Below are 26,494 nucleotides of genomic sequence, written 5' to 3'. Positions count from 1 at the left end.
CTGTTGCAACAGTGTGTTTGTAAGGGTAAAGGTCACATTTGTGGAAGGGAGACTGTTGAGATGAGTATGCCACTCGCAGTCCTCACTCAGGGGCCTGGTGCGCCCACATGCCTTCTGCCCAGTTTAATGCTGCTATCCATTTGGCTCGGACTTCTTGAGTTGTATGCGCGAACGTGACCTAATTGCCTGGCTTGTAGCACTTTAGCGTTCCAGTTTGTCTTTGTGGGAACGAACATGGACACCACCAGGGCAGCAGCTGCCCCGGTAGTGCTGGGTGCTTGCTTGGCTCATCTAAACAAGCTACGGGATGATTCACACTTGCATTCATATTCAAGCTTCATCACACTTACAATTTTAATTTCGACAAGTGCTGTCGCGTTTTTCCCGAGCCATGAGGGGCAGTCGGCTAGCAGTAGTCGGCTAGCAGTAGCAGGCTTGTTATTGTTAGCTATATTAGCCTCTTTAGCAAACCAGATCGAAAACAAAACATTACATTGTATTACACGCACAGCAAGACTGGGCAATGCATTTAAATGGTGACCGGATTAAAGCAGTAACGTAATCAAGTGTGTAAGAACATTTAAAATCAACATTAAATCGACCAACGTAGTACAAACACAAAGAAAATTCAGTTCAGCTCAGTGCACACTCAAGAGCCCCAAGGTGGACAGTCGGAATTCTGACCAAAAGGTGGTGTGTCTCGGTGAAATAGCTTGGAGATTTACACTTCTCAACTCGGGCAGGGGGATTTCCGATACAAATGGATAGACCCATAAGTACTACTAGAGTTTCTGCTGCACCAGCATGTCACACACTTAATTTAACACCTGTTACACAGTTAAGGGTGTGAACTTCCAGGAGTCTCCCCCCCCCCCTCCCCCACCCTCGTGCGTACCTCCAGCAGGCTGTGCTGGCTGCTCTTCTTCAGGAAGGTCTTGGTGGCCTTGTCCCTCCAGGAGTGGGCGGCGGCCACCTGCAGCTCCAGCTGCCGCAGCTCCTCCATGTGCACGGGCAGGTCTCGGCCAATCGCCACCAGCCCCTCCAGGTCGTCCAGACACGGGTAGTGCTCACCGTTCTACGGGAGGGGGATTGAGGGGGGGGGGGGCACAGACGGTAAGTGGTGGAGAGAGGAGAGGGAGAGGAGACAGATGGAGAGAGATGAGTGTGGAGAGAGTGAGAAAGGGATAGAGAGGGAAGAGAAGAAGAATGGATAGAAATGGAAAGACATGGAGGGAAAGTAAGAGGGAAAGTGTGTTTGTTATTGTTTGCCAGAGAAGATCTATGTAACAGAAAAAGCATTGTGTCTCTAAGATCATGTGGTAATAAGGCATTATGTGCTGATATGAATCTGCTATGCCTCTGTTCAGAAGCAGAGGTGTTAAAACGCACATATGGACTAATATTGTACTGAGGTCTTAATAAAACTAAGAACTGCAAACCAATGACATGCCATGAAAGGACACTCCTTTCATCTACAATAATACATAATCCTATTACACAACCCTTACAGGGAGCCAGCCAATAGCCATGTCTGTTGTGCCAGCGTCTAAAGCCTCTGTCCAGGTCACGTCACAGGGTGCTACCAGTGTGCCAGGCAGGGCTAATACTAAGTGAAGAGTTGGCCTTTGCTGCTGGTGTTAAAGAACATCCTCATCACTCCTAGGAATCTTAACCATACTACATAATACAGCATAGGTAGAACGGTTTGCAACATAGGTTTTCTTTCATTAACCATCAATATCCTGTTCTGCTTTCCTTAGCAACTGAAGTGAAGGTGTGTGTGTGTGTGTGTGCATGCATGCGCATAATATATATATATATATATATATATATATATATATATATATATATATATATATATATATATATATATACATGTGTGCATCAATATATCAGTATCTCTCTCACTGTGTGTATGACTTTATGAGTCTGTGTATGCGTGTCTTGCATGTGTAAATGTTTTTGTCTCTTGCCAGAGAGTGTGAGTGTGAATGAGTGTGTTACCTGTATCTCCTCCAGGTCGGTGACCCAGGCCTTGGCCCTGCTCAGGCAGCCCTGTAGGGACAGGATGTTGGGCAGCTGCACAGGGATGAGCTGGGCCTCGTTCACTATGGCCTCCAGCGTGGAGAGAGGGTGCTTCTGCCTACAGACGCACAACAGGAGACATTAATAAACCAACCGACAAACACCTTCATAAATCTATTATCGAAACCACATGCACGGTTACAAGGCAGTGTTTCAAAGCTATGTAACTTCTGGCTTTGAAAAGAAATCTAACTGAGCTGACCCAAGATGGACTAAAAAGGAAAAGGGAGGGAGTTGAGTTAAAGAGGCAGTGACAGAAGGAGATGACATAAATTACAAGACTAATTTGCAGCTCCAGCCTGAAGGCACAGAAGAGGTCGTGTACATGAGAACATCAGACAGTGCTCCTTCATACTGTGTGTTATTTTGGCCACAGTCAGGAGGAACAGAGAAGTTCACGGCTGAGGAAACAGCTGAGAGGAAGGTGTGTGTGTGTGTGTGTGTGTGTGTGTGTGTGTGTGTGTGTGTGCGCGCAGTGTAACTGAGCATTAAGCCAGTCAGGCCTTATCGAGTCAAGAGCCGAGAAGAGAACACCTTATGCAACCCACAGATCAAATGGAGAGGCCGTGTGGGAAAGCAGTGGTTTGGGTAAGCACACTAGAAGAACCTGTTCTGGTCTAGTGTATTGGTCTTACACAACACAGAAAAACTCAAATATGATCAGGACAGGGCTGCCTTTTGGGCAGGGTGTGTTTGTGTGTGTGTGACGTGTATATGTGTACTGTGCGTTTGTGGGGGTTTCAGCTAGGATTTTTCCTTGCCGATCTGATGACCGGATAGAAGTAATTTAACTGGACAAATGTTAAATTGATCGGTCATGTTTCAATAACAGCGTAGGCACAAATACACCAAATGTAAACCTACACCTGACTTGGATTGAGGAAAGAATAAAGTCCTCAAATCATTTTGGCTTTTAAGAAAACCAAACTGTAGCAAGTGAGCAAAACCTTTACCAACAGAAATGTAGGCTGTAATGGAACATGGGACCTCTATGTAGCCAATGGACTGAACTTCAGCAAATGTAGGCCTCTCTGAAGGCAACCGTTCCCTTTGTGGATCAATACAGTGGGCTACATATGGCTCATATGGCTACACCGTCTTCTCCCGTCTGCACGGGTCACTCAAAGGTACTCAAAACCAGGCCTACACACTGTTGGCTGTGGATACCGTTTTGCTGTCAACACAAATGTCCTATTATAACTCCGTTTTGTATGGCAATTACTACCAGACATTTTGATCAGCAAGTTTTAAATTGGCAGTTTTTTTTTTTCAATTAAAAATAAATAAATCCATTAATCAATCAATCAATCCATCCATCCATCAATCCAACAAACAGTACATGTATACCGGCTAATGGAAACTGTGTCTCTCCGTGTGTGTGTCCATCTGTGGGATAATTTGTATATGTCTCTCATTGAAATGTTTGGTATACCTTACATATACTGTATGTAGTGAAATCTGGTTACCATCCTCTGACTGACCCCTGTGTCATCTGAACCCCCTCTGTAAGAATGTTTTGACTTAGGAGTGCTAAGATAACCCCTGTGTCATCGAACTGATGGTGACCCTCAGGATGAGGGGTTGTAAACATTTCTTATCTCTGTTGAAAAACCAGATGGTTAGATGATCACTGGTGGGTGACAACTTGTGATTTTCCGTGGGTGTGTGTTTAGGGTATAAGAGTTGGCTTCACCCACAGATGGATGGGCTTGTTACTTTGACATTTCATGTGGGTAACATGCTCCCGGCGTCGTGAATAAAGCTGCAGTCTCACACCTGTGGGGTGTACTACGAATCTCGATTAGTGGGTTAGCGAGGTATGTTGCGCTCAAAGCCAGGGTATGCTGTGACACGAAAGTGGATCTGTTTTAGTGTCGCTATATCACCATGGTATCTTATGCTGTCAACCAAACCTGGTCGGGAGGAGGTTATGTGCTAAGTTATAGCTCAAATCGTGTAATCTACCGCACACTGACCAATCAATTGTCTTAAAAACAAAGTTCTCACGTGTAGGATTCTGTCATATATCTGACAGGTGGAGCTCCACCTCTACTAACATTTTGGATCTCGAATGTGCTTTAATGGTGCTGTGCGTGCAAATATCCCACTATGGACGTGCATACCATACAACAACTGATGACAATTGATTTATTTGATGTTATAGGTTAGACACAAAAAATTACCGCAGTGTAGATTAAGCTATAAGCTCATGAATCGCGAAGTAATTGTTTTTAAATAGAGGCGGTTTTGTGCGTCTCCACGTTTCACGATTGCCCACCGAGAACGCGCACAGATCTGAGCTGAAAGCCTAGTTTGACAAATATATCACATAACTGCAATCGTAGTATCACTTAACGTATACCCCTGAGTCAAAGCTTTGTCAAGCCTCGATATGTCTACATAGCCTAGATATGTCTAACGTGCTTCGTAGTATACCCCACGGTAGTCTTGGAGTAATTTTGACCACACATCTCCACCCACCTGTGCTCCAGGCAGATCTGAGCCTTCTCCTCCCAGCGCTCGGCGATGGTCAGCAGCTCCTGCAGCTCGGCCATGGCCGTCTCCACCTGGGCGCTCTGGGGCACGTTGCAGCCGTCCTCCATCAGGGCCCGCAGCACCTCCAGCGACACCTCGGCCGCCGCCGCCCCCTCGCCGCCCTGGGGCCCCAGCGTGCGCCGCACCTCGCCCAGCCAGCGGCCCTGTCCCTGCAGCCCCCGCAGCATGGCGCACGCCGGCGGCTCCACGGCCAGGGACGCCCCTTCCTCCTGCAGCAGCCGCAGCTCCTCGGCCGCCGGAGGGGGGTCCTGGCTCCACTCGGCACCACCGGCACTCACCAGCGCCTGGGCCCGCGACTCAAACTCCTCCACCGTCCGCAGGACAGCCTGGGGAGGCGTGGGGGGCAGGAGGAGGGGAGGAGGAAGAGAGGAGAAGGAGGGGAGGAGGAAGAGAAAAGGAGAAGAGAGCAGGTGAAGTGTGTTAGCTACCATTACAGAGAGATAGAGTATATCCAGAAAGGATGCTGACTTTGGGGCAATATATTATTAGACAAGGCACTGGTTTGTGGTGTAACTGATCACGTGTGAAGCTCAGGCTCCAGCAAAAGGCAATTTGTCTGAAGAGACACTTTTGGGGAGCCAAGGTTTTGTGTGGAGTCAAACTTATGTGAAGGGGTGAAGTCTTTGATGGGATGAATTAAATGTGTTAGATAGTAGTAATTGGCTGTGCAATTTTCCTAGGTGCTGCAGGTGGGGTTTGTAGATGTATTTTGTGGAGAAATGTTTTTACAGGCTCTTATTGGACACAACGTTTTAGATGTTTGTGAAGAAATGTGGAATGACGGGTTACATAATTTTCCATGTTTGTGAAGAAATGGGGACTGATCGGTAACATAGTTTTCCATGTTTGCGAAGAAATGGGGACTGATTGGGTTATGTAGTTTTAGGGGACGCACCTGCACCTCCTCCCGCTGGCTTATGACACACGGCAGATTCTGCATCCTCTCCACCAGACTCTTTAGCTCCTGAAAAGTCATCCGCCTGACACACACACACAGACGACACAAACAAACAACCAAACATTGTAAACTCCATCCATGTTGAGTTTCTCTGACTCCATAAGAAAACACATTATAATAAAATTGTATACTAGCTTGTACTAAGCACGTGTGTGTGCGTGTGTGTGTTACCTTCTCTGTGTCAAATTAAATGGTGTGTGTGTGTGTGTGTGTGTGTGTGTGTGTGTGTGGCCCATTACCTGCTCTGCGTCTTGTTCAGCAGCTCAGTGCTAGTGGTATGGCACTCCTGCACTGAGCGCAAGACTGAGTTGAGTCGCAGCAAGAGCTCGTTATCTGGAAACTTCCGCTCCGCAGCCTCCTCCTTCAACGCTTCCAGGTCCTGAATACCTGGAACACAAGCGGACACATAGAACTTCAGAACTAGACACCTAGAACTTTAGAACCATCAGAAACATAGGCCTAGAATGTCTGAGAGCTACCTAGCATTCAACATCCAGGTGCCCCATCATACAACACAGCCTGCTACTTACCTATTTTACTGCCCTCTTCCTGCTCCAATGCCTCCTTCACGCGATTGGCCCACGAGTCAAACGACTCCGCTCTCACCTTCAGCTTGTGCAGCATAGCCAACAGCTCATCCAGAGTATACCTATACCTGGGGTACAGAGAGACAGGGAAGAAGGGGTGGAGGGATGGAGAGAAGAGAGACAGACAGGGAGAGAAGGAGAGATAGGAAGAGGGAGACTCAAGTCAATATGTGAAGCCTGAATGCAGAAAAGAACCCACTGCTTGTTTGCATGCTTCTAGCTGTGCAAAGACTGTGACTAAATGTACATTCACATGCCCCCCATTCAACCTGACCAGTCTAACATGTCCATACAGATGTGTTACCTGAGGTAGAGTTTGTCGGAGGGGCAATTGCACAGGTCCTGCGTGTGGTAGAGGCAGACGAGACGTTCGGGGCAGTTGGAGCAAGCCAGAGCCGACAGGAAGCAGGTGGTCTTACACTTATCACACTGGCGCTCGTCATCGGGGAGCAACTCAAAGGCCTCCCGCTCCGCCTCTGTGATGCCCTGACACACACATACACACACACACAAATGTCAGTCACCTTTTTGCAATGATATTGCAGCCTACTGAAGTGCACTGGGATGCAACAGACCATCTGGCACAAATGTTCCATGTTGCACTACTCCTGATAGTAGTATAGGCCATTTCTCCCCCATGTTGCACTACTCCTGATAGTAGTATAGGCCATTTCTCCCCCATGTTGCACTACTCCTGATAGTAGTATAGGCCATTTCTCCCCGTGCTTTCCTCCAGCCGGTCACTTTTTCTTCTCTCATTTCTCTCTCCCTCCATCTTTCGCTCATCTCTCTTCCTCCATCTATCTCTCTTCACATTAGCTTCCCTCACTCTCCTCATCCATCACTACCTTCATCACTCACCTATTCCTCTGGGCTCTTGTACAGGTTCTTCTCCTGGACTATGATGACCAACCCCCCACCCCCTTCTCTCTTTCCCCCTCCATCTACCTCTAGAGCTCTCCTCTTTAACAATGAGGAACATATCTTATTCTTCCCTCCATTTATTTCCCTCCATTCCCTCTCTCCATCTATCAATCTCTCTCTCTCCCCTTCTCCCACCTACCCTATTAATCTCTCCATCTCTCACCTGCTCCAGCAGGCCCTTGCGTAGCTTCCTCTCCTCCTGGACGATGATGAACATCTCTCGGTGCGTTGCGGCTGCCAGGTTGAGGTCCAGTTTCTCAGGGCAGGCGGCCATCTTGCAGGTGAGCTCCTCGTGGGAGAACACACAGTAGCGGAGGGCTTAATTTGATAGTGCTTCGATACAAGAGCCCGCGAAGGCTGCTGCACACACACACACAAAGTGATTAGCTCTCCACTTACGAGCACTATCTGTACTTGATTGCAAAGGACTGCCTCAGCCTCTCAGTGGTTTTCTCTGAGCACTTACCCAGTCGGCAGTGCAGAAATTGACGGCTTCAGCAAAGTTATATCCCTGATTGAAGCCACTATGGTAGGCCCTGGGGAACGTAATCACAAACTCCCCTGCACACTGGTTGGTGCGTACCACCTGTCAATCAAATACAATACTCAATTACCAACCACGAAAAAGGTTGGCTTGGACATCATTTCTGATCAAGAGTGTGTGTGTGTGTGTGCGCATGCATGTATGCATTTCTGTTGGTGTAAATGTGAGTGTGTGTGTGTGTGTATGCATGTATGTGCCTTTCTGTTGGTGTAAACGTAAGAGTGTGTGTGTGAGAGAGTGTGAGAGTGCAAGTGTGAGTGAGCATATATGCATTTGTGTTGGTGTAAGCGTAAGAGTGTGTGTGTGTGTGCTGACCGGTACTCCGTGGGCCATGAGGATGTTGGGGTTCATGATGGTGACGAGCTGGTGCAGCAGGTCTGGCTGGAACTCAAACAGCTCAGGCGTCAGCTTCTTCATCACCGCCTCCAGCTGCTCCGCCGCAAACGATGGCACTCCATACCACGTCTTTGGCTCACCCCTAACACACACACACACACACACAAACACACACACAAAACAAAGCTCCGTCAACAGTCTATCAATAAGCATATTAGCGTTTAAAGATGTTAACTATAACAAATTAATTCTTCTTACAGTCACAGTTTGTATATGTTCATGATTATTGTTATTATGACAATTTGCTATTCAGTCTATTTCTATTAGGTGAATATATGGGGGTGGTTGAGCAAAAATGATGTAATGTGTGTATAAGTCTGCATCTGGCGAGTGAGTCAAAGTTCTATGTTCTTTTACCAGTGCAGGTAGTTGATGGAGTAGCTCCAGTGATCTTCAATGTGCCAGCAGAACGCCGAGAACACCATGCCGACATAGAGCCAGGGCACTTTCATGCCCGAGATGTCAGCGTTGATGTGGCATAGAACAGACTGCTCCAGAATGGGCATCACATTGAGGTTCCAACCACTGCGGGCATACTCCTAAACACAAACATCAGAACAGAACATCCTTCAGTTTTTTGAGTGTGTGTGTGTGTGTGTGAGCGAGACAGCAAGACAGACAGTGAGAGAGACAGAGAGCAAGAGTAAGAAAGAGAGAGAGAGAGAAAGTGAGAGATCGAGGGGGAGAAAGAAAAAGAAAGACACAGTGAGCGATTGAGCGCGAGAGGGAGACACAGCTGACCACAGGGGCCATTGAGGGCACCCACCTCCTCCTCTGTGGTGAGGTGTCTCTTGCCGTTGTTGACCGGGAAGCCGCTGCCGAACTCCTTGGAGTGGATGTCCGCGCCGTACTCCACCGTGACGTCCTCCTCAATACTGCTCACCAGACGCCAGAACTCCTTCTCCACCAGTTCCGTGGGCACCATCTACATACACACGCACACACAGATAAATATTTATATTTACAACAAAACGCAGAGCCTTGTTCAAAAGGACACCAGCAACCTGTGCATGCTGTGCAAAAGCTTTCTCCTGACCCCTAACTTTCCATAAAACACACTTTTGAGATCATTTTACCGGTCTGAGATCATTTTTTGGCCCTTTTATGACCATACATTTCATACCACATTTCTCCATTATACTTATTCACACGTGAAATGTTTATCTATCCTAAAAGGGGAAGTGTATTTATCAGTGTATGTCCCCTTGGTAACAGGCAGGATGAGCGTAGTGTCGATTTGTGCACTGGGTTGTGATGCCTGGTCCCTTGGTGCTGTGTGTGAGCGTGTGGGGGCTGTGTGCTTTCATGCTCACATGGACCGGCATGTTGAAGTAGTCCGCCTTGAAGGTGTCCGCCATCTCGCCGAAGCTCTGCAGCGTGTACTCCCGCGTCGCCTGCTCGAAGCCAAATGCCTCTGCCGGACGCTTACACTCCTGAACGCAGAGAAACACACACACACACACACAAACACAGATTAGCTCAAAGCTGAGAGAGTACTCTGTGTTTAGCTTCTTTAAATGCCATCCTCCCCTCCCCCACACACTCCATCAAAGCCAAATGGCTGCACAAAGAGACCAACCATAAACAATTCACACAAAACTAAACGCAAGCTCCATCTCTCACACACACACACACACACAAAAGAGGCGACAGACTCACACTTCATTCTCTAACAGGCCAGTTGTCCTGAGGTCTGAACCACTGAGAGACTCGAAGCCGTGTATGTCACAACGACGCTAACCCAATGCTGGCATGTGTCCAAACATGGCCAGATGAAACGGTGTTTGTGTGTGTGTGTGTGTGTGTGTGTGTGTGTGTGGCCTTTGATCCACAGAGATCACAAACCGCAAGAAAATGTTGGCTCAGGAAGTATGACACAACCACATGCACCAACAACAAGCCCTTACAAGCTGCGATCTGCTTTAAGGTGTCTTCCTGTTAAAAGAATGCCTTTCCTTGACACTGTTTTCTTGGTCTAGTGAGTTCAGGATCTGGGCTATGTAAAGCGTCTTGAGACCATTTCAACTGGTGCTATATAAATAAAACTTAATGAAATGACTCGTTACTAGGGTTGGGTATCGTTTCAATTTGAACGATTCCGATTCCAATTCCGATTTCTTATTTCGATTCCGGTTCCTAACTATTCTCGATTCCGATTTTTCTTAAAGGCAGGGTCAAAAAAAGTTTAGGATATTTTAAATGAGCTAGCTAACCAACGGTCTTCCTCAGGGTATCTGCACATTTTCCAACATCTAAATGAAAATTAAGACTATACCACGACAAAAAGATATATATGACTTTACGCAATAGTTTTTTTTTCCTACTAATTTTAACCCCCACCCCATTTTGGATGTCTACAGAAGTTACCAAATATATTTTGGCGAAAGAAAAATAATTGTGTGTGAATTACCGTCACAGCTATAAATGCCCAATTTTAGGGTCTGGGCTGCTTGCTTTAGAAGCTGGCTGTACATATTTGGTTTTGCTTACTGCTGAGGCTGACTGTTCTTCACCTGTGTCTGTAGTAGCCTAGGGCTACTTGCCAAAGACATGTGCACTGGACTGGATTCCCTTCAATATTTTTTTCAAAGTTAGACTAAGCTATTTACATATTTTAATAAGCCTACTTTATATAATTTACTATGTGCATCTACTGTCCAATATGCAGCACAGCAAATTAAAGTTAATCCACTACTTTACATTTTGCATACCAGTTGTATCTAAACCAACCAGCTTGACTGAAACATTGTAAAACATTGTAAATTGACTTGTTTTAAATTAATTAAGAGACAGGTCCTCCTCGCATGATCCTGCTGAAAACTGCTGGTTTCATCTCAAGCTAACCGCATTATTATGAGCACATATATTTTTTTTTTTTTATGTAGCAGTCGCCCGACATTCAAAAAATATGCGGTTATATTTCACAACTTTTTCTTGAAGTAGGCCTAGCCTACTGGGAAACGCTGGCAAGCAAGCTGCTGGCAGATATTACAGGTAGGCTATTATAACTTAGACAGATATTTTCTTCCCTAGGCTAGGCCAGCAACACACGCTGGAAAGATGCAAACAGATCAACTTAACATATACAGTATTTCCTCCTGATTGCGAAGCACTGCACATAATTTGACCAGCAGTCTTCGTGTCCATAGTTTGTGAAAGCGATGCTGCGTCGAGCAAAGACTTTAGATGCCAAAGCGCAACTCCAAAAGGAGAACAAATGAGTGTCTGGCTTGAGGCTGCGCCCGGACGCCCGGACAGGGCTTTTAAAATCCATATGTCCGCCTAAATTCGAACATATGGCCAACCTATCGCTAACTGGCTTACCAACTCTTTCTCCAGCTCATTCTACCATAGGCTCCCTCATTCCCGTAGGCTACCTGTGTCTATCTCGGGCCACAGCTACACCCGTAAAAAGCGTCAGGCATATTATTTTGTACATAGGCCTACTGTATTATTACCGTTTTCACACCTTCAACCAAACCGTGAAAAACATCTTCACTCTGCAACCACTACACTTCCTCCCGTAGCCTAATAGCCTAGTCACTTATACAATTGTGTTTTAAATACACAAAACTGGATGGAGACATCACTCGCTCTCTTGCACTCGCTGGCGGTCCCATACGCACATTTTATACCTCTCTTTCGAAAATTCAGTTGTATTTAAGACTTTTTAGGGATCCGCGGGAACCGTGCTTTCTGAATGAAATAGTCTGACATTCTCCATGAATTTTAATTCTATGAACTATGCGCTTCTTCGTTCGTGTTCAGCCGTTTCTTCTTCCGGTCCGTGGACTGGGAATCGAAAGTAGGAATCGAAATTTAAACTTTTGAACGATTCCGAGAAATCGCAAAGATAGTCCCCGTTCCAACCAATACTCGATATTCGATACCCAAGCCTACTCGTTACATGGAAGTGGAAATATGAGTGTGATTCTTACCTCGGCCACACACTTCGGACATCGCCAGTTGCCCTTGGGGGGGTCTGTGAGGGGGGGCAGGAGGCAGAAAGTGTGGTAGTTGTCATCACAACCGTCGCACAGCAACAGCTTCTCGTCGTCGTCGCCACGACCACACATCCGACACACAAACGAGTCCACCTGAGGGGAGGATCAAAAACGGAGTGAGACGCAAAACAGAGGGAGACTAAAGAGAGAAGAGAGAAAGAAAGGAAAAGAGAATGAGGGAAGAGAGAAAGAGAACGAGGGAAGAGAGAAAGAGAACGCAGAGAGAAAGAGAATGAGGGAAGAGAGAAAGAGAGGGAAGAGAGAAAGAGAATGAGGGAAGAGAGAAAGAGAGGGAAGAGAGAAAGAGAACGCAGAGAGAAAGAGAATGAGGGAAGAGAGAAAGAAAGGGAAAGAGAATAAGGAAAGAGAGAAATAACGTAGAGAGAAAGAGAATGAGGGAAGAAACAAGGAGAGAAAGAGTATGAGAAGAGAGAGAGAGAGAAAGAGAATGAGACAACTGGAGAGAGGGGGTTATGATATCAGGAGGAAATAAAGTTTTAAAGCTCGAGGTTCGACTTAAGACAATGGTGATGACAGGAAGTATGACATACAGGTAGACAGACAAGGCGATATGTGTAGGGCTGCACTGCAGCTATCGATTCTTTTTGAAATCGAGTATTCTAGCGATTATTTCATCGATTAATCCAGTAATCAGATAAAAAATAATTTTGCGTTATTAAGTGCAATTTATTAATATGCACAATAAAATGTCATGCTGCAAACTAGCCCTAGTCACTTCAAAGTAAATTAATATATGTTTTATGTAGATCTGTGTATCTGCAGCATTTACCAATATTACCAAATAACCTCCCCTACAAAAAATAACTGCAGTTTTTAAAGTGTTATAGTACAATAAAGTGCAGTACCTTAGTATTTTCATGTCCAAAATACTGCATTTCTGCAGTAAACCTACAGTAGGCTACTATGCAGTACAATACAGTTTCCAGTTTTCAGTGTCAAAAATACTGTATTTCCTGCATAAGAACTGCAAATATTTCCTCAAAAACTGCAAAACTGTTTCGATACTCAGAAAACTGCAGTTTTGACACTTGAATGAATTGAATGCATGTATCTATGCGTGTGTTCATGCGTGTACGTGTGTATCTGTGTGAGTGTTGAGCCACTAGCCCACCTCCTGAGGCACACTCACAAACTGTGGGTTGTTGATGTTGCGCCTGAGCCTCATGGTCATCTTGGTGCAGGGTTCGTCTCCCCCGGACTCATCCTCCTCCTCCTCTTCCGGCGCCTCCTTCAGGCTCACGTCCCCGTCCGCCTCCTCGCGCTTTACCTCCTCCTTCACCGTAAGGCTGGGAGGGGGCACCGGGATGTTGGGGTCCCCCTCTGAGACCCGCATCTCGCCGGGCTCCTCCTTAACCACGGCCCCGCCGTCACGCACCGTCAACGTCTGAGGCAGCTCGTCTGAGGGATAGCGGGCAGGTTTGATACGGTTTGGACTTTTGAGTCGACTTTCACCATTTCAGCTTTGAGCATGTTCAAGTTTTCAGGAAGGCTTTAGTTTAAAGCAGAAACTCTTAATTAGCCTCCAAAGAGGGAACCGTATTTGATTACTGCAGCAATAAACACATATATATGCCGAGACACACACACACACACACGCTTCAGTACCTTTCTTGCGGGTGCCCTTATCTCGGGGCACCAGGCCGAGCCCCATCATCTTGGGTCCGGCTCCGTAGATCTGCAGCTTCTTCAGCTCAGGGTTCTTCTCGATGTCCTCCTCAGTGGGTTCCGGCTGGAAGAACACAGAACCCACATCAGGAACAGCAGGTGGAGCAGGGACCAAGCTAAATCTGACAGCTACACCTAACCTACACCCACGCTCAACACTGGCCAACAGCTAGTCTACATCTAACTTCCACCCACACTTAACACTGACTAATGCTGATAAGTCTGAATGAGTGTCAATCACTGGGAGCTGAGTCTATAATGATATAATATCCTGTCAGTCAATGTCCGTTTTTTAATTTGCCATCATTGGATCATCTGTGTTTATGTGAAAATCGTTACAGGCCTGTTTGCTTGATTTGTGTGAATGCATGACGTGACTATTCTCCTGTCCTTTATTGTCCATGCAGTAGTTTCTAATAGTTCCAAAGGTTGTAATGGTTCCTGAAACTTCTGACCCTGAGGTTCCTCCACAGAGATGCACTCAAACAGAAGGGCACCACAGCAGCTTACAAAAAACAAAAGTGTCTGAAGCAACATGTGACTGACACAGCAGCAGAGGAGCACAACGGGGTTAACAGGGGGAAAACACAGACCAGCCCAGGAAGCAGCACCAACACACACACACTCAAAACAAACATACACCCCACTCTCTCATAAACAAATGTACAAGCACATCTTTCACTCGCACACACACACACACACACCTCTCTCTCTCTCGCTCTCAAGCACTCGCGCACACACACAAACATCACGAGGAAGCAGTGGTGTTAATATCAGTGCTGTTCAAGTTAGGACAAGCAATGGCTGAAAGAGTCAGAGAGAACGGTGGGTTATGAGTAGGGTGAGGAAGTAGTGTGTGTTTGTGTGTGCGCGACCAAAGACAGCAGACAATCACACCAACACAGATGCTATGAGGGACAGAGGACAGGACTGCATTATCACCAGCTGACACACAGCAGCAAGTCGTGAATGGAGCCACTCTGATGCCCCAAACAATGGACAGACAAAGAGGAAGTAGGGGGTGCGGTAGTTTGGTCACGTCAGAGCGAGACGAGTGGAGAGGAGCCACATGGTGGAGGCTGGATTAGTTCAACTCTCAGAGAGAGAGAGAGAGAGAGAGAGAGAGAGAGAGAGAGAGAGAGAGAGAGAGAGAGAGAGAGAGAGAGAGAGAGAGAGAGAGAGAGAGAGATAGATAGATAGATAGAGAGGATATGAAAGAAGAGTTAGAGAGTGATAGAGAGAGGCAGTACCGAGGAGATGTGTTGAGAGCCTGTGGTGGGGGGGTGGGGGTTCGGATCTTCCGCACCCTGCATGGGAAGACAACAACAGCAACAATGGACTGAGAAAAAGAAGAGAGAGAACTGATGGAGAGAATGGACGACAGAGGGAGGGGGGGAAAGATGGCGGAGAGGGGAAGGAAAAAAAACGACGTTTCTCGACAAAAAGATGGTTTAGGGATAAAGACAAAACTGGAGAAGAACAAAAGTGTGTGTGTGTGTGTGTGTGTGTGTGTGTGTGTGTGTGTGAGAGAGAGAGAGAGAATGTGTGTGTTGTTGACAATGACAAGGACACCTAAATTTCATTAACATTTGCATTCACTGAGGGGGAGGGGGAGATTAATTAAGGGCACATATATACAGTTGAAATCCACACACCGACATCACACAAGAGTTGGCATAGTGCACAGAGGAAGTAGTCCAACTGTTGAGATTTTCCTTGAGCTTTAATGTCCATTATTAGGGCCAAGAAAACTGATGGCTATTTAACTGTTTTTATTATTTGATTTAAATCTCATTTGAACTCACTGATCACAAACAAATGACCTACCAATTTAAATGGGTTTGCAGAGAATATGGATTATTGTGATCAATCACCTCAAGAGAGCTACATATTCTCCATAATCTTCTTAAGAGCTAGATAACTCTGGAAGAGCGGAGGGACATTTTGTGGACATTTTGTGCACTATTCAGTCAGGCTTTCATCTGAGGCAGATTTACACTAAATAATATATTCCAGAGTAATCATTGAGATTCTACAAAAGCTCCACAATTACACAAGCCCCACTTCAATTGCATGGCTCTACCACACAGGAGACACATTGTGCGAGTGAATCCATTTGGCCAACCAATACTAGCTAATGGAGGATACACAAATGATAGACATGGGAAGCAGACCGATAAAGTCAACAGTGAAATGGTGGAGACAGAAGCCGACTATGGATTCCCATGGTGATGATCACAGCACAGATGAACATGGGCGTGGGAGTGAGGAACTAGAGAGGACTATAATAAAACTGAAATTACATTTGTAAACATACAAACGTATGTACTGGATGTGTGGCTGTGTAGTTTTTCTTCCAGATACTTCAAATTAATATAATATGTGGAATGCTCACTTATTTTCCCTCAAATGTCAAGACAGTGTTACTGTCAATGTGTGTGTGTGTGTGTGTGTGTGTGTGTGTGTGTGTGTTTAAAAGTGTGTAGTGAGAGAGAGCAGAGACAGAAGAGGATGGAGCAGGGGACAGATCCACTGGACAAATGCATTTTGGAGAACATTGCAGCACATAGATAGCAAAGCATGCTGGGACGACTCTGGAGTGCATCATCAGCGCCGGCTGATGAGAAGCGTGGGCCAATCAGATGGCCAGGAGAGCAGTGAGGGGGAGGATTCATGGATCCAGCAGAAGCATACCTATGCATCGGCATGTTCACCCTGACTTCTACATCTTTAGGGTTGTTATTGTGAGAGACAGAACAAAACAGCTAAACAAACAGCTTCCTCTTATTATTGATACATAATAATAAACTTCACAGCTAATGTTTTAAAAGGTTTCACGACTAAAAAGAAAATCTATTTAGATGCAATCTATTACGCAGAAATGAAATCCCTGAGTTTTAAATAACATGTGTGCTTCGTAATCTGTAGTTTTACAAACCTGACAATCCTGATGTTGTGTAACTAATTGAGCAAGGGTAAGCTCACCCTAAAATGACGTGTGGAACAGGCTAGTAATCAGATCTGCTTCACATCTCTATGAAACCTTGAAAAACTTGGAATCGGCATAAGATTGGAGAGTCATAGTTACAGAGTGTAGACACTTTGTTTGGGAACATACTGTAATATCTACATTTACATTTAGAACAATACATTTTAAAGGGAAAATAAACTGGATATGTTAAAGTAAATTCATTCTGCCTTTAGGTACATCTCGTGTACAGCTGTGATGACACCTAGACTGCATGGAATCCACCTATGCTTAGGTGGATACTGACCCGTTTTAGATTGTATTAATTTTAGTTTAAATCTGATAGTTTAGATTTAATTCTAGTTACATTTAATTTATGTTAAATGTTATTGTTATTCCATAATGTCATCTTAAAGAAAACTACATCACAAGACTTCCTTTGACAACTTTGAGTTCACAGTTTCATGTGCAGAAAAAACAAAAACAAATGAGTGAGGGTTCTGTTAAGGGAGCAGCTAAATGGGAGGGCCATTCAGTGTTCCATCCCCATAGTGAAGGAACATGTCACTCACCTCCGGCTGCAGCCGATTGGCCCGTCGTCCATAGCTGCTCATCTTGGAGGGCTGGACGGATTGGCGCAGGGGAATGGAGTGGGGCTTGTACTCCCTGTCCACCTCTTCACTGTCAAAGGGCCGCGGCTTACACGTCTGCCCAAGAGCATAGAAGACAAGAGCTTGGATGAGGGAAACGATAGTGAGTTTCACTAAACACAACACTTTTTTTTTTTTACTTCCTGGTCTGTAGGGAACATTTGCAGGTTCCGATGTTTTAGTCAGCAAGATCATCTGGCTCACTCTGACACATGCATTGAAGCAAGCCCAGTCAAACATGTCTCAATCTACACACACACACACTTTCAAAATGAAAATGTTTGGCAAGTTTGAGATAAATACTATGGGTGTGAGGCGATTAAAAAAAATAATCAAATTAATCACATACTCTGTGATTAATTAATCTAAATGAATCCGCATGCATCCATTTTTTCTATGAACACATTTTAAAAACTATTTTGGCAGACGAGTGAATCAATGGAGAGTTCAACGTCCCTCTCTTTTATTATAATTTCCCCATTTCCAGCGTAGTGCCTGGTCAGATTTTTAGCATGATAAATGCAAATGATTGAAGTTTCCACTCACTGTCAATGACATGTGCAGTCCCTTAACACCAAGGTAATGTGTGGTATACCCCCCATGATTTTGTCCTTTTTTTGGCCATTCAAACATGTAGATTTTATTCACATAATTACTATGTTGTTGCCTTTTCTATCCAGTAGGTGGCAGTCCAGGATAAGAAATAGAGCAGTTCAAGTAGTCGAGTAGAAAAAGATCGAAACTAAATAGTAGGAAAAACGAGACAAAGAAAAGCAGCGTACAAGTCCGAACGGAAATGTAATGTGTGAAGTTATTGGAATAAACGTAAGAAATAAATGTAACCACCTTCAACATACTTGTGAAGTTTACACATTTTGTTTCAAGTGTACAACAAATGTAGTCGATTTAGTAAGGGAGTTGGTCGGTTAGTTAGTTAGTGGGTCATAGGGTAGGCCAAGTAAACAATACGGCTAGCGGCTAGCATTATTTTCATCAAGAGGTGTGCTAACTCCGGATTCCTTTGCATGGAGGTGATACTTCAGACTCGACGAACTCCTATGGTAGGCAATGTAAATTCCTTACTGCAGAAATAGTAGAGAATGATACTCCCGTCAACAGGAGTGGTCTAGGCGTTTTTTTAAATGTAGACTAAATGTTTCATTCACAGGACCTAGCAGTGCTCTCATCTGCCTCCTTCAGTCGCAGTAGCCAGACTGCACTGGGTCAAATGTCACTACGAAATGCAATTAATCAGCGTTCATTTTTTTTTTAACACATTATTCTTTCTGCAATTAATTAATCGAAATGAATGCGCTCTTTTGACAGCACTAAGAAATACATATATTGAATTCCTCATGAACATCCTTGTCAGAGGCTCAAAGATGAGTCACCATGCATCGTTGCTCTAAGTAAACCTTGAGGGGTCTGTCTGACAAACTTTTTTGTCCCTGGGTGAGTAATGTGCTTTTGGTGTTTACTCAACCACTGTGACCTCACCACTGGGGTGTAATATATCACCAAAGGACGAGATGTCTGACACATTACACACACAGCACTTCATAAACCATTCAACCGGGTCACGTCTGTTTACAGACACACACCCCAGTTCAGTTGCATGGCTCAACACACCGCAAAACTCTGTCTGAATCTATGCCACTTAGGGCTTCATTCATTCGTTTGCTCTCAATATAGGTCACCAATGGTGGTGCATGAAACTGAATTATACATTTTAACTACCCCTCCCAGTGGCCATGTCAGTTTGTGTAAGTGCATTCCCCAACATGCCACTCTCCCTCTACAACCGCATGCACTGTAGTGTATATAGCAGAAAATTATTTATTCAAATTCATATTCAAAGCATATTCCAATTTAGTGCAATATAAATGATGACAGTGACGGAAAAAGAGAAAGGAGAGAGAGAGAGGCGCTACCGGTAGGCTGGCGCCAGACTGGAACATCTCAAAGGGGTAGACGATCCTCTCGTAGTGCGACCTTAGGAGGGAGCCAATGTTCTTGCCCGGGGGGTACCCCAACTTCTGAGCCACGCGGGCCCATCGCCGCTCCTTACTGACCAGCTCAAAGCCCCCCTCTTCCGTAACGATCTGCAAGACAAAGACACACACACACACACGAGACTCACTTTAAATCAATGGCAAGGCCAAGGATCCTGTCAATGACCTCTATGGCAGACTATAGCCATGCTGTCCTGCATAGACTCTGTCAACAAGGAGGAGTCTGGGTAATGTAGTTTAAACAGCTTTAACCAAGACTGCACCATTTAAAATCCTATCAGTACTCCAGCTCATATAAATCAGCCAGATGGGCAGAAGCCGCAATGTTGATTTGAACTGCATGTTTATTTTTCCCATTAATGAGTCAGTGTGTCTGCCTTCAACCTCTCTGCATAGTATTGATAAACACATTCCATCTTTTGTGTATTCATTAGGGGTGTAACGGTTCATGTATTCGTATTGAACCGAAACGGTACGGGCGTCACGGTTCGGTGCATGAATTTACACAGAGAATACACGGTATAAAAATACATAAAACTTGCGAATTAATTAATGTAATGCGCAATTACTGTTAAGTACGAGAGTTCTTTAGCGACACCTAACGCTAATCTGTAGCCTCGCCTTAGCTCTGAAGCTCTGATTGGCGCCCATGTTATTTTTTTCTCAGGTCGTCGGTCGAGTCAGTCAGTCAGAGATAGCAGCACTAAGCGAGTGGTGGCGACCCACAAGAGTTGGAGGATCCGCTGGTCTCTTTAAGATCGCAAGTTTGAGAACTTCAGTTACAGTAGTACAGACGAGAGAGTGGTGGATAAGATGAAACTGTGTGTTGGAGTTGTGTGTCAGCAGTTGTTGGGTATGTAAGTGGAAATATATCGAACATGCTACACATATTCGAAGCCATCACCCAGATGATGTAGGCTACCAATGACTGAAACGAGAAAAAAAACAAACAAACAAATAGGGCCAAAACCTATGGCTTAAATTAAATTATTTCGTAATGACAGAAAGCTATGTAAATCACGTGGTAATTACCTTTATGTTAGGGTAACTTGTAACTTCTCACATGAGGAGATGGTAGTGTTAAGTGCATAGACAGTAAAAGAAAGTGTCAATGCTAACCAGGCTAATAAACAAATTATGCTATGGTGAGTTAACGTCGAAGGGCAAAGTCACATGACTTGTAGTTGTAGTCTGTTTATGAAATGAAAGGAGCAATTTCGTTTTTTTTTTTTTAAAGGCAAAATAGTGTGATATTTTCACAGTTAGTAGATTATTACTGTACACACACTGAAAAATATTGAGGCAAATTGTAGATCCTTCCATATACAACTAAACACAAATGTTGAAGGTCTTGCTTAAGTGGATTTTTAAAAATCATTATTCTATGTAATTTGCACTTTCAGAAATAAGAGATGCTGTAGGCCTATTTTCAGTTTTATAGCCGATTGTCTTATTTTGTTTACAAGTTATAGATGGAGTCTGGGTACTTATTGTACTGTTTAGCCTACATCTTACACACTTCAGGCTGTTGCAGATAGCTCGGGGAAGAGACTGTAGGACACTGGGTGGTACAGCCTAAAACATGCACAATAAAAGAAAAAAATTGCTTTCTGCATTTTTGTTTTGCTTTTCCCTCCATTGTACCGAACCGTGATGTCCAAACCGATGTATGAACCAAACCGTGACTTCTGTGTACAGTTACACCCCTAGTATTTATGTGTGCTCACGCAGCGGATCACCATGATCTCTCTCCATCTCTGCGTGTCCAGACTGTACCTTTGACAGGCTGTAAAGGTCCAGGATGCGCCTCTCTATGTTAGGAATCTTGAGGGAGGACGCCTGAATCTCCCAGAATTTGGCGATCCGGTCCAGATAGTTGAGCTTCACTCGCGTTTCAGCCTAGGGACAGGCCAGGAGGGGAAAGGCTCATCAGGCATTTGCATTCTCTCTCACACAAACACGTGAAATCTCCCCCATACTGGCACTGGCGTGCGCGCGCACACACACACACACGCACACACACACACAAACGCGCGCGCGCACACACACACACACGACATCTGTCATCAGTTTTACTGCTAGAACATCTAGAGCAACACATGTACTGCGCTTGAATATGCTTAGGTTTGTTTTTCCATCTTAGTAGGGTTATGATCATTTTAATATGATAATTTTAACTGTATCTCTCTAGCATTGGTTAGCTTCATTTCCTCAAATTGGTAGAAGAAATGTGAAATGTTTACAATTTACTGCTTGGCCAAGTGTACTAGAACAATAGATCAAAAGTATTCAGAAAAAAAAGCACACTTCCTCGAAAGATACTGTTATTGTTTTTTTAAGGAGGGCAAAGGAATGTACACAAGATACACATACACCAAAAATAAACAACGATTCGAGACAGACCTCCAGCTCATTGAGTCTCTGTATTCGGGGGGTGAAGCGAAAGTTGTCAACCTCAACAGCAAATGGCGGCTGCCAGTCCTGGGAGAGACAAACACAAATGATGAAAGAGAAGAGACATCATATGATTCAGGGATGGTGCAGTTTCTGGTGCAGTGAAGCAGGAAGGACTTCCACACAAGGTAGTCTGCTTCTGATGCATTAGTACCGAACTCAAGCCCACACGTGACATTTGCAACAAATTGAGTTATTTTGCATCTAAAAACAGACACCTCATCAGAATGTATACCACAGGACTACTGTATATTAATTGAACTGTTACACTTTCTTTAAATTATATGGTACCATGTATTTTTACTGACCGTGGTCAACCTGATACTGATAATACACATGAATGTTTTCTGTATGGTATCCAATCAAAGGAAAACAAATAAAAACAACAACAACAACAACAAAGATGAGTCTGAGCTTACAGCAGGTGGTCTGATCTTGCAGATTCCGGACTTCTCTGCGATTGGACGGATCTTGGCGATGTACCCCAGCGGGTCGGCGAACTCTTCCCATGACGGCTCGAAGACTGGACACTCTGGCGGCGGCACAAACTCCTCGGCCTCCATCGCCCTGACAACAGAGAAGTGCCACGTTTAAGGATCAGTTAGCCTAGAAGTTAAGAGTTCCAACGTCCCGCTACACAATTGCTTGTTTAGCAAAACATGACCCTGATCTTCCAGCTTGGACAAAACAAAAAAAGAAGGCAAACATGATCATCATAATCTGATCACCTTAAAATAAATTCAAGAGTAAAAAAAAAAAAAAGAATTATTAAAAAGATTCTTTTTTTCAAACAAGGCAATAAGCTACATCAGAGAATGCCATCATTACAGACTAGCGTAGCGTAGCACTATGGCCACAAGAGAGTGTCTCTGGTTTAGGGGAGAAGAGCTGCACTTAATCTCATACAAAGACTGAGCAAAAGGTAATCCCCTAAATTAATTAGCTAATGTAGTTCAAATGAAGGAGATTTAGTATATAGAAAAACTACATTCTGTCTTTTTTATGCTGACAGGCCTTCAGACGGCACAGGCCTAGAGGGGCGAAGGAGAAAGAGAGCCTCATGCTAAAAAAGGGAAGTTCATAGGCATCTGATCACACACTGATAGAAAACTAGAGAACGAGGAGGGTGTAAAGGCAAGCATCCAAGATGTTATGTCCCTACTGAAAGTCTCTTAAAGCAGATTCTGAACTGAAATGTTAATCTGAAGTAGTCAACTCGCTGTTACCTTTAAACATACGCTGTGCTGACTAGGCAATTTGAATGTGATTTAACAGAGACCATAACAAACAGGAAGGCAACCCAGATCGAAGACAACTACGAAACAAACCAGCATGTGATCTGACCCGAGCCTCCTTTGACTTTCCATAGAAAGCTGGGCTTGACAAAGAACATGTAGCTGCAGCAAGGGCCAAGTGATTTAGCCCAATATAACTTTAGTATAACAACTTCTTACACAGTGTCTAGCAAAAACATGACCACCAACTACTGTAATTCATGATTACTCAGAAAAGGTATAGCTTGACCCCGTAGGCCTTTAACAGTATCCAAATTCCAGCTAACTGAGTTTTTCTAGCAAGGGCTACATATGGACATAAGGACTAGTGCCTGGAGCTTAGCATGAAAACAAAGCTCTCCACCCTAAATGTCAGCATTTCAAAATTAAAATGCATTTGAATGATAGCTAGAGCCCATAAACAACAACATCCTTGATTGGTGTGAGGAACAAAGAAGAAAGACTCACATGGCCAGAAAACCTGGCTGATTAGTCTGTCAGGCCATGAACTGTACTAAAAACTTCTAGCCATACCAAACACACATTCAAACAAGAACCACTTCACCATGACAGCGAAAAAGGCCAAACAAAATGTTTAAGTTCAGTTCAAAGACTTCTTATTCAACCCAAATACCTCTTCCAAACCTTGGTTACGGAAAATGGGGGAGGGGCAAGACAACATTGTCTATTAGAGGCCCTGACCTGATCACTTCAGGTACAAATTATTTAATTATTCCCCAAATCTGTTAGGTAAACCTACCAGGAACGTTATTTATGTTCCTAAAGGCCTGTTAGAAGAGATGTATGCACATCTCTCAAGTGATTAAATAACGCCGACCGGATGAAAAGCGACCATAAATATATCAACAGAAGTAGCAAACAACACAAACATCTTTGAGTTCAGCATAGCAATCTTATCATCCACGAGATTGCCATCAAGAAAGAGAGGACAATATTATACGTACCCCAGGCAAAAAAGCCAATGTTTCGTTAAAAGGACGAAATATCCAAACAAGGCCTAAGCTGACAAGCGGATATTCTCCCCAGGGCCCGAATTCATCGACGAAAGGCCGCCTCTCACATAAACACAAGGGACGCCATGCATTTCAGACTTAAACTGAGCCTTTAACGCTTTCACACACGCAGTATTCAATAATGTCATAAACTCTTCATAAACGCATTTAAATAACGCAGTTTGATATAATACCGTTAGCAAACTATAACCGACTACGTTTGGAGATGGGCATTTCTCCTGCCCATAAAAAAAAACCCCGGATGGTTAGCCTTATGCAGGTCAGGGTACCTCTGCACGTACACAAGTTCTGAATAATGGTGAGCTAGCTATAGATCGAGTCTAGCATGAGCGATTCTTCTGGTGCCAACGATAACTTCAGTATTTAGCTATGTAAAAGGCTAACTAATAACTAACGAGTTATTCGACACTTAAGTATCCTGACATGCATGAGAAATCCAGTTTTAACACTAACGTTAGTTGCCTAATATTGGCTGAATGGCTATCTAACATGATACCTGGTTCAACAATGGGTCAGCAACGCTAATAAGAAAAACGTAATGTTGAATGGTTCAAGAGCTACGGTCCTAACTAAGTTGTAAGCTGGCCTGTATACCTCGTGTGGTTATTGGCTACCTACCCAATTTACGTTATTACCTTGATATTCACTTACAAAATTAGCCAACGTCCAAATTACGGGCCTAGCTTAGTTTAAACTCCTTGTCTAGCCATAGAAGCTACCCTGACTGTCAGACCGGAGTCCAGTCTGTTTTGTTAGCTAACATTAGCTTCTTGTTGCTTGCTAGCTAGCTAGCGAAGAAAGGGTAGCGTTAAGTTAGTCACGTTACTTTATCAAGGCTAATTAAGATAACTGTGTACCTCATATAAAACCTATGTAACACAAACAATCACCAGAATGATGACAGAAGCTCACACTTGCCACTATGTGATACAACACCCGTGTAGAGTGATTAACGTTACATGAGATTATGTAGCTGATGTTCCTCAACTATTCCCAACGTTTACGAGCTTGCTAGCAACTGTCGTTATCTTTGGTCTGTTGGCCAGCTAACCTTCTAGCTTTGTGTTATTGTTTATACAAAACCATTCTCTAGCTAGCCACCAATGTTTCTTCAAATGAATCAGGCAAGTTTCCACATGTAAACAACGCAGATAGGCATCACTTGCCCAGTAGGCTCTCATTATACCTGTTATCACAAGCCAACGAACGTTAGCCCTGTAGCACTATGCCAAGAGTTTATCACACGTTAAACTGTCTATCCAAGCTAGCTAATGTTCATATTCCCCAGTTTAACCAATGATAGCTTGTGTGCTGATGTCTTACATGTTGTAAAATAGATGGTGCTTCGTCGGGGTACTTCTTCAGAAACGACAATTGTTGATTCGGAGTTAATAATGACACAATCTGATAAAATATGACCTGGCTGGTCGGTGTCTTGAATGGCCACAGGGTCTATTGTTCGGCACTGGGTCACTCTCTGGGTGGCTGCAGTTCTGCGGCCTCCTCTTTTCAGCCCATCCCAGCGATCGCAGTCTCTGTGTCTATTCAAAGTGTAGAGTCGTTGATAAGATCCTTTGTTAGGTACACTCCAGTTGTATTTGATTCAATATATGATGTGTTTAATTTAATAAATCACACCATGAAGTTAACAGTAACAGAGGTTCAGCTAGCTTGTTAGCCACCGTTCATCCTGCCTGTGCTACACGCCATCTTAGTTTCATCACTGCCTAAGCACAACCCCTACATATACTGATAATCGTTTGGGAAAGCTTGACTTGACTGTGTATTGGGAACACGTACAACCATCCCTCCACTTCTATAGTTCGCACTAATTTATTTAACAGCTATTTTATTTTTTTGTAGAAAATGCATGGATACACAAACATTACGTATTGATTTAAAAAGTCAGCACGCCAGCAATGGATAAAATATGCTGGTGCCATAATATCACATTATTTCTACAATGTGTATTAATAAATGTGACGCGGAGTAATAGTTGTTGTGATTCTGCGAGAAGTAGGACCAGTCACTGAATTTGCGCAGAAGTGCATTTGAAGGCTGGTCTAATTTTAGATACAGTCGAATATAGCTTAATTTCTCAGGTTTTTTTTTTTTTTATGCAAATAACTTGGACCAACCAGCCTTTGACAACATACTTCACTCTGAAGTTCATATAGGAAATAACACGGTGGCAAATAGGCAATGAAAATATTTATTTAAAAATGTAACCTGTTGAAGTCTTTCCTAATGAGAGAAATCAATGGGATGTATTTTTTGTGTCAAATCATGTTTGTTGAAGTCCCAGAACAGAACTGAAGACGGGGCAGGTTACGGCTGCTGATAAAATATCAGTAGAAATGAT

The 26,494-nt window shown here is 44.1% G+C and overlaps 1 protein-coding gene across 1 annotated transcript in view; it reads right to left on the bottom strand.

The window, feature by feature from the left end:
* kdm5c (lysine (K)-specific demethylase 5C) overlaps window positions 1-25,878 on the bottom strand; it is a 29,538-nt gene extending 3,660 nt beyond the window's left edge. Inside the window, 23 exon segments of the mRNA XM_048240890.1 lie at window positions 896-1,075; window positions 2,005-2,143; window positions 4,567-4,967; window positions 5,537-5,621; window positions 5,839-5,986; window positions 6,130-6,254; window positions 6,491-6,672; window positions 7,274-7,467; window positions 7,573-7,696; window positions 7,970-8,132; window positions 8,408-8,589; window positions 8,817-8,975; window positions 9,364-9,483; window positions 11,989-12,147; window positions 13,205-13,473; window positions 13,681-13,804; window positions 14,991-15,047; window positions 17,281-17,415; window positions 19,290-19,460; window positions 21,147-21,269; window positions 21,774-21,851; window positions 22,244-22,391; window positions 25,456-25,878. Of these exon segments, the coding sequence (XP_048096847.1) occupies window positions 896-1,075; window positions 2,005-2,143; window positions 4,567-4,967; window positions 5,537-5,621; window positions 5,839-5,986; window positions 6,130-6,254; window positions 6,491-6,672; window positions 7,274-7,467; window positions 7,573-7,696; window positions 7,970-8,132; window positions 8,408-8,589; window positions 8,817-8,975; window positions 9,364-9,483; window positions 11,989-12,147; window positions 13,205-13,473; window positions 13,681-13,804; window positions 14,991-15,047; window positions 17,281-17,415; window positions 19,290-19,460; window positions 21,147-21,269; window positions 21,774-21,851; window positions 22,244-22,391; window positions 25,456-25,457 (3,468 nt within the window). The 5' untranslated portion in view covers window positions 25,458-25,878.
* Window positions 25,879-26,494: the final 616 nt, after the last annotated feature.

Source organism: Alosa alosa, chromosome 4 (assembly GCF_017589495.1).
Source record: "Alosa alosa isolate M-15738 ecotype Scorff River chromosome 4, AALO_Geno_1.1, whole genome shotgun sequence".
Lineage (NCBI taxonomy): Eukaryota > Metazoa > Chordata > Actinopteri > Clupeiformes > Clupeidae > Alosa > Alosa alosa.
The sequence above is the reverse complement of the archived record's forward strand: the minus strand, read 5'-3'. Positions and strand labels throughout refer to the sequence as shown.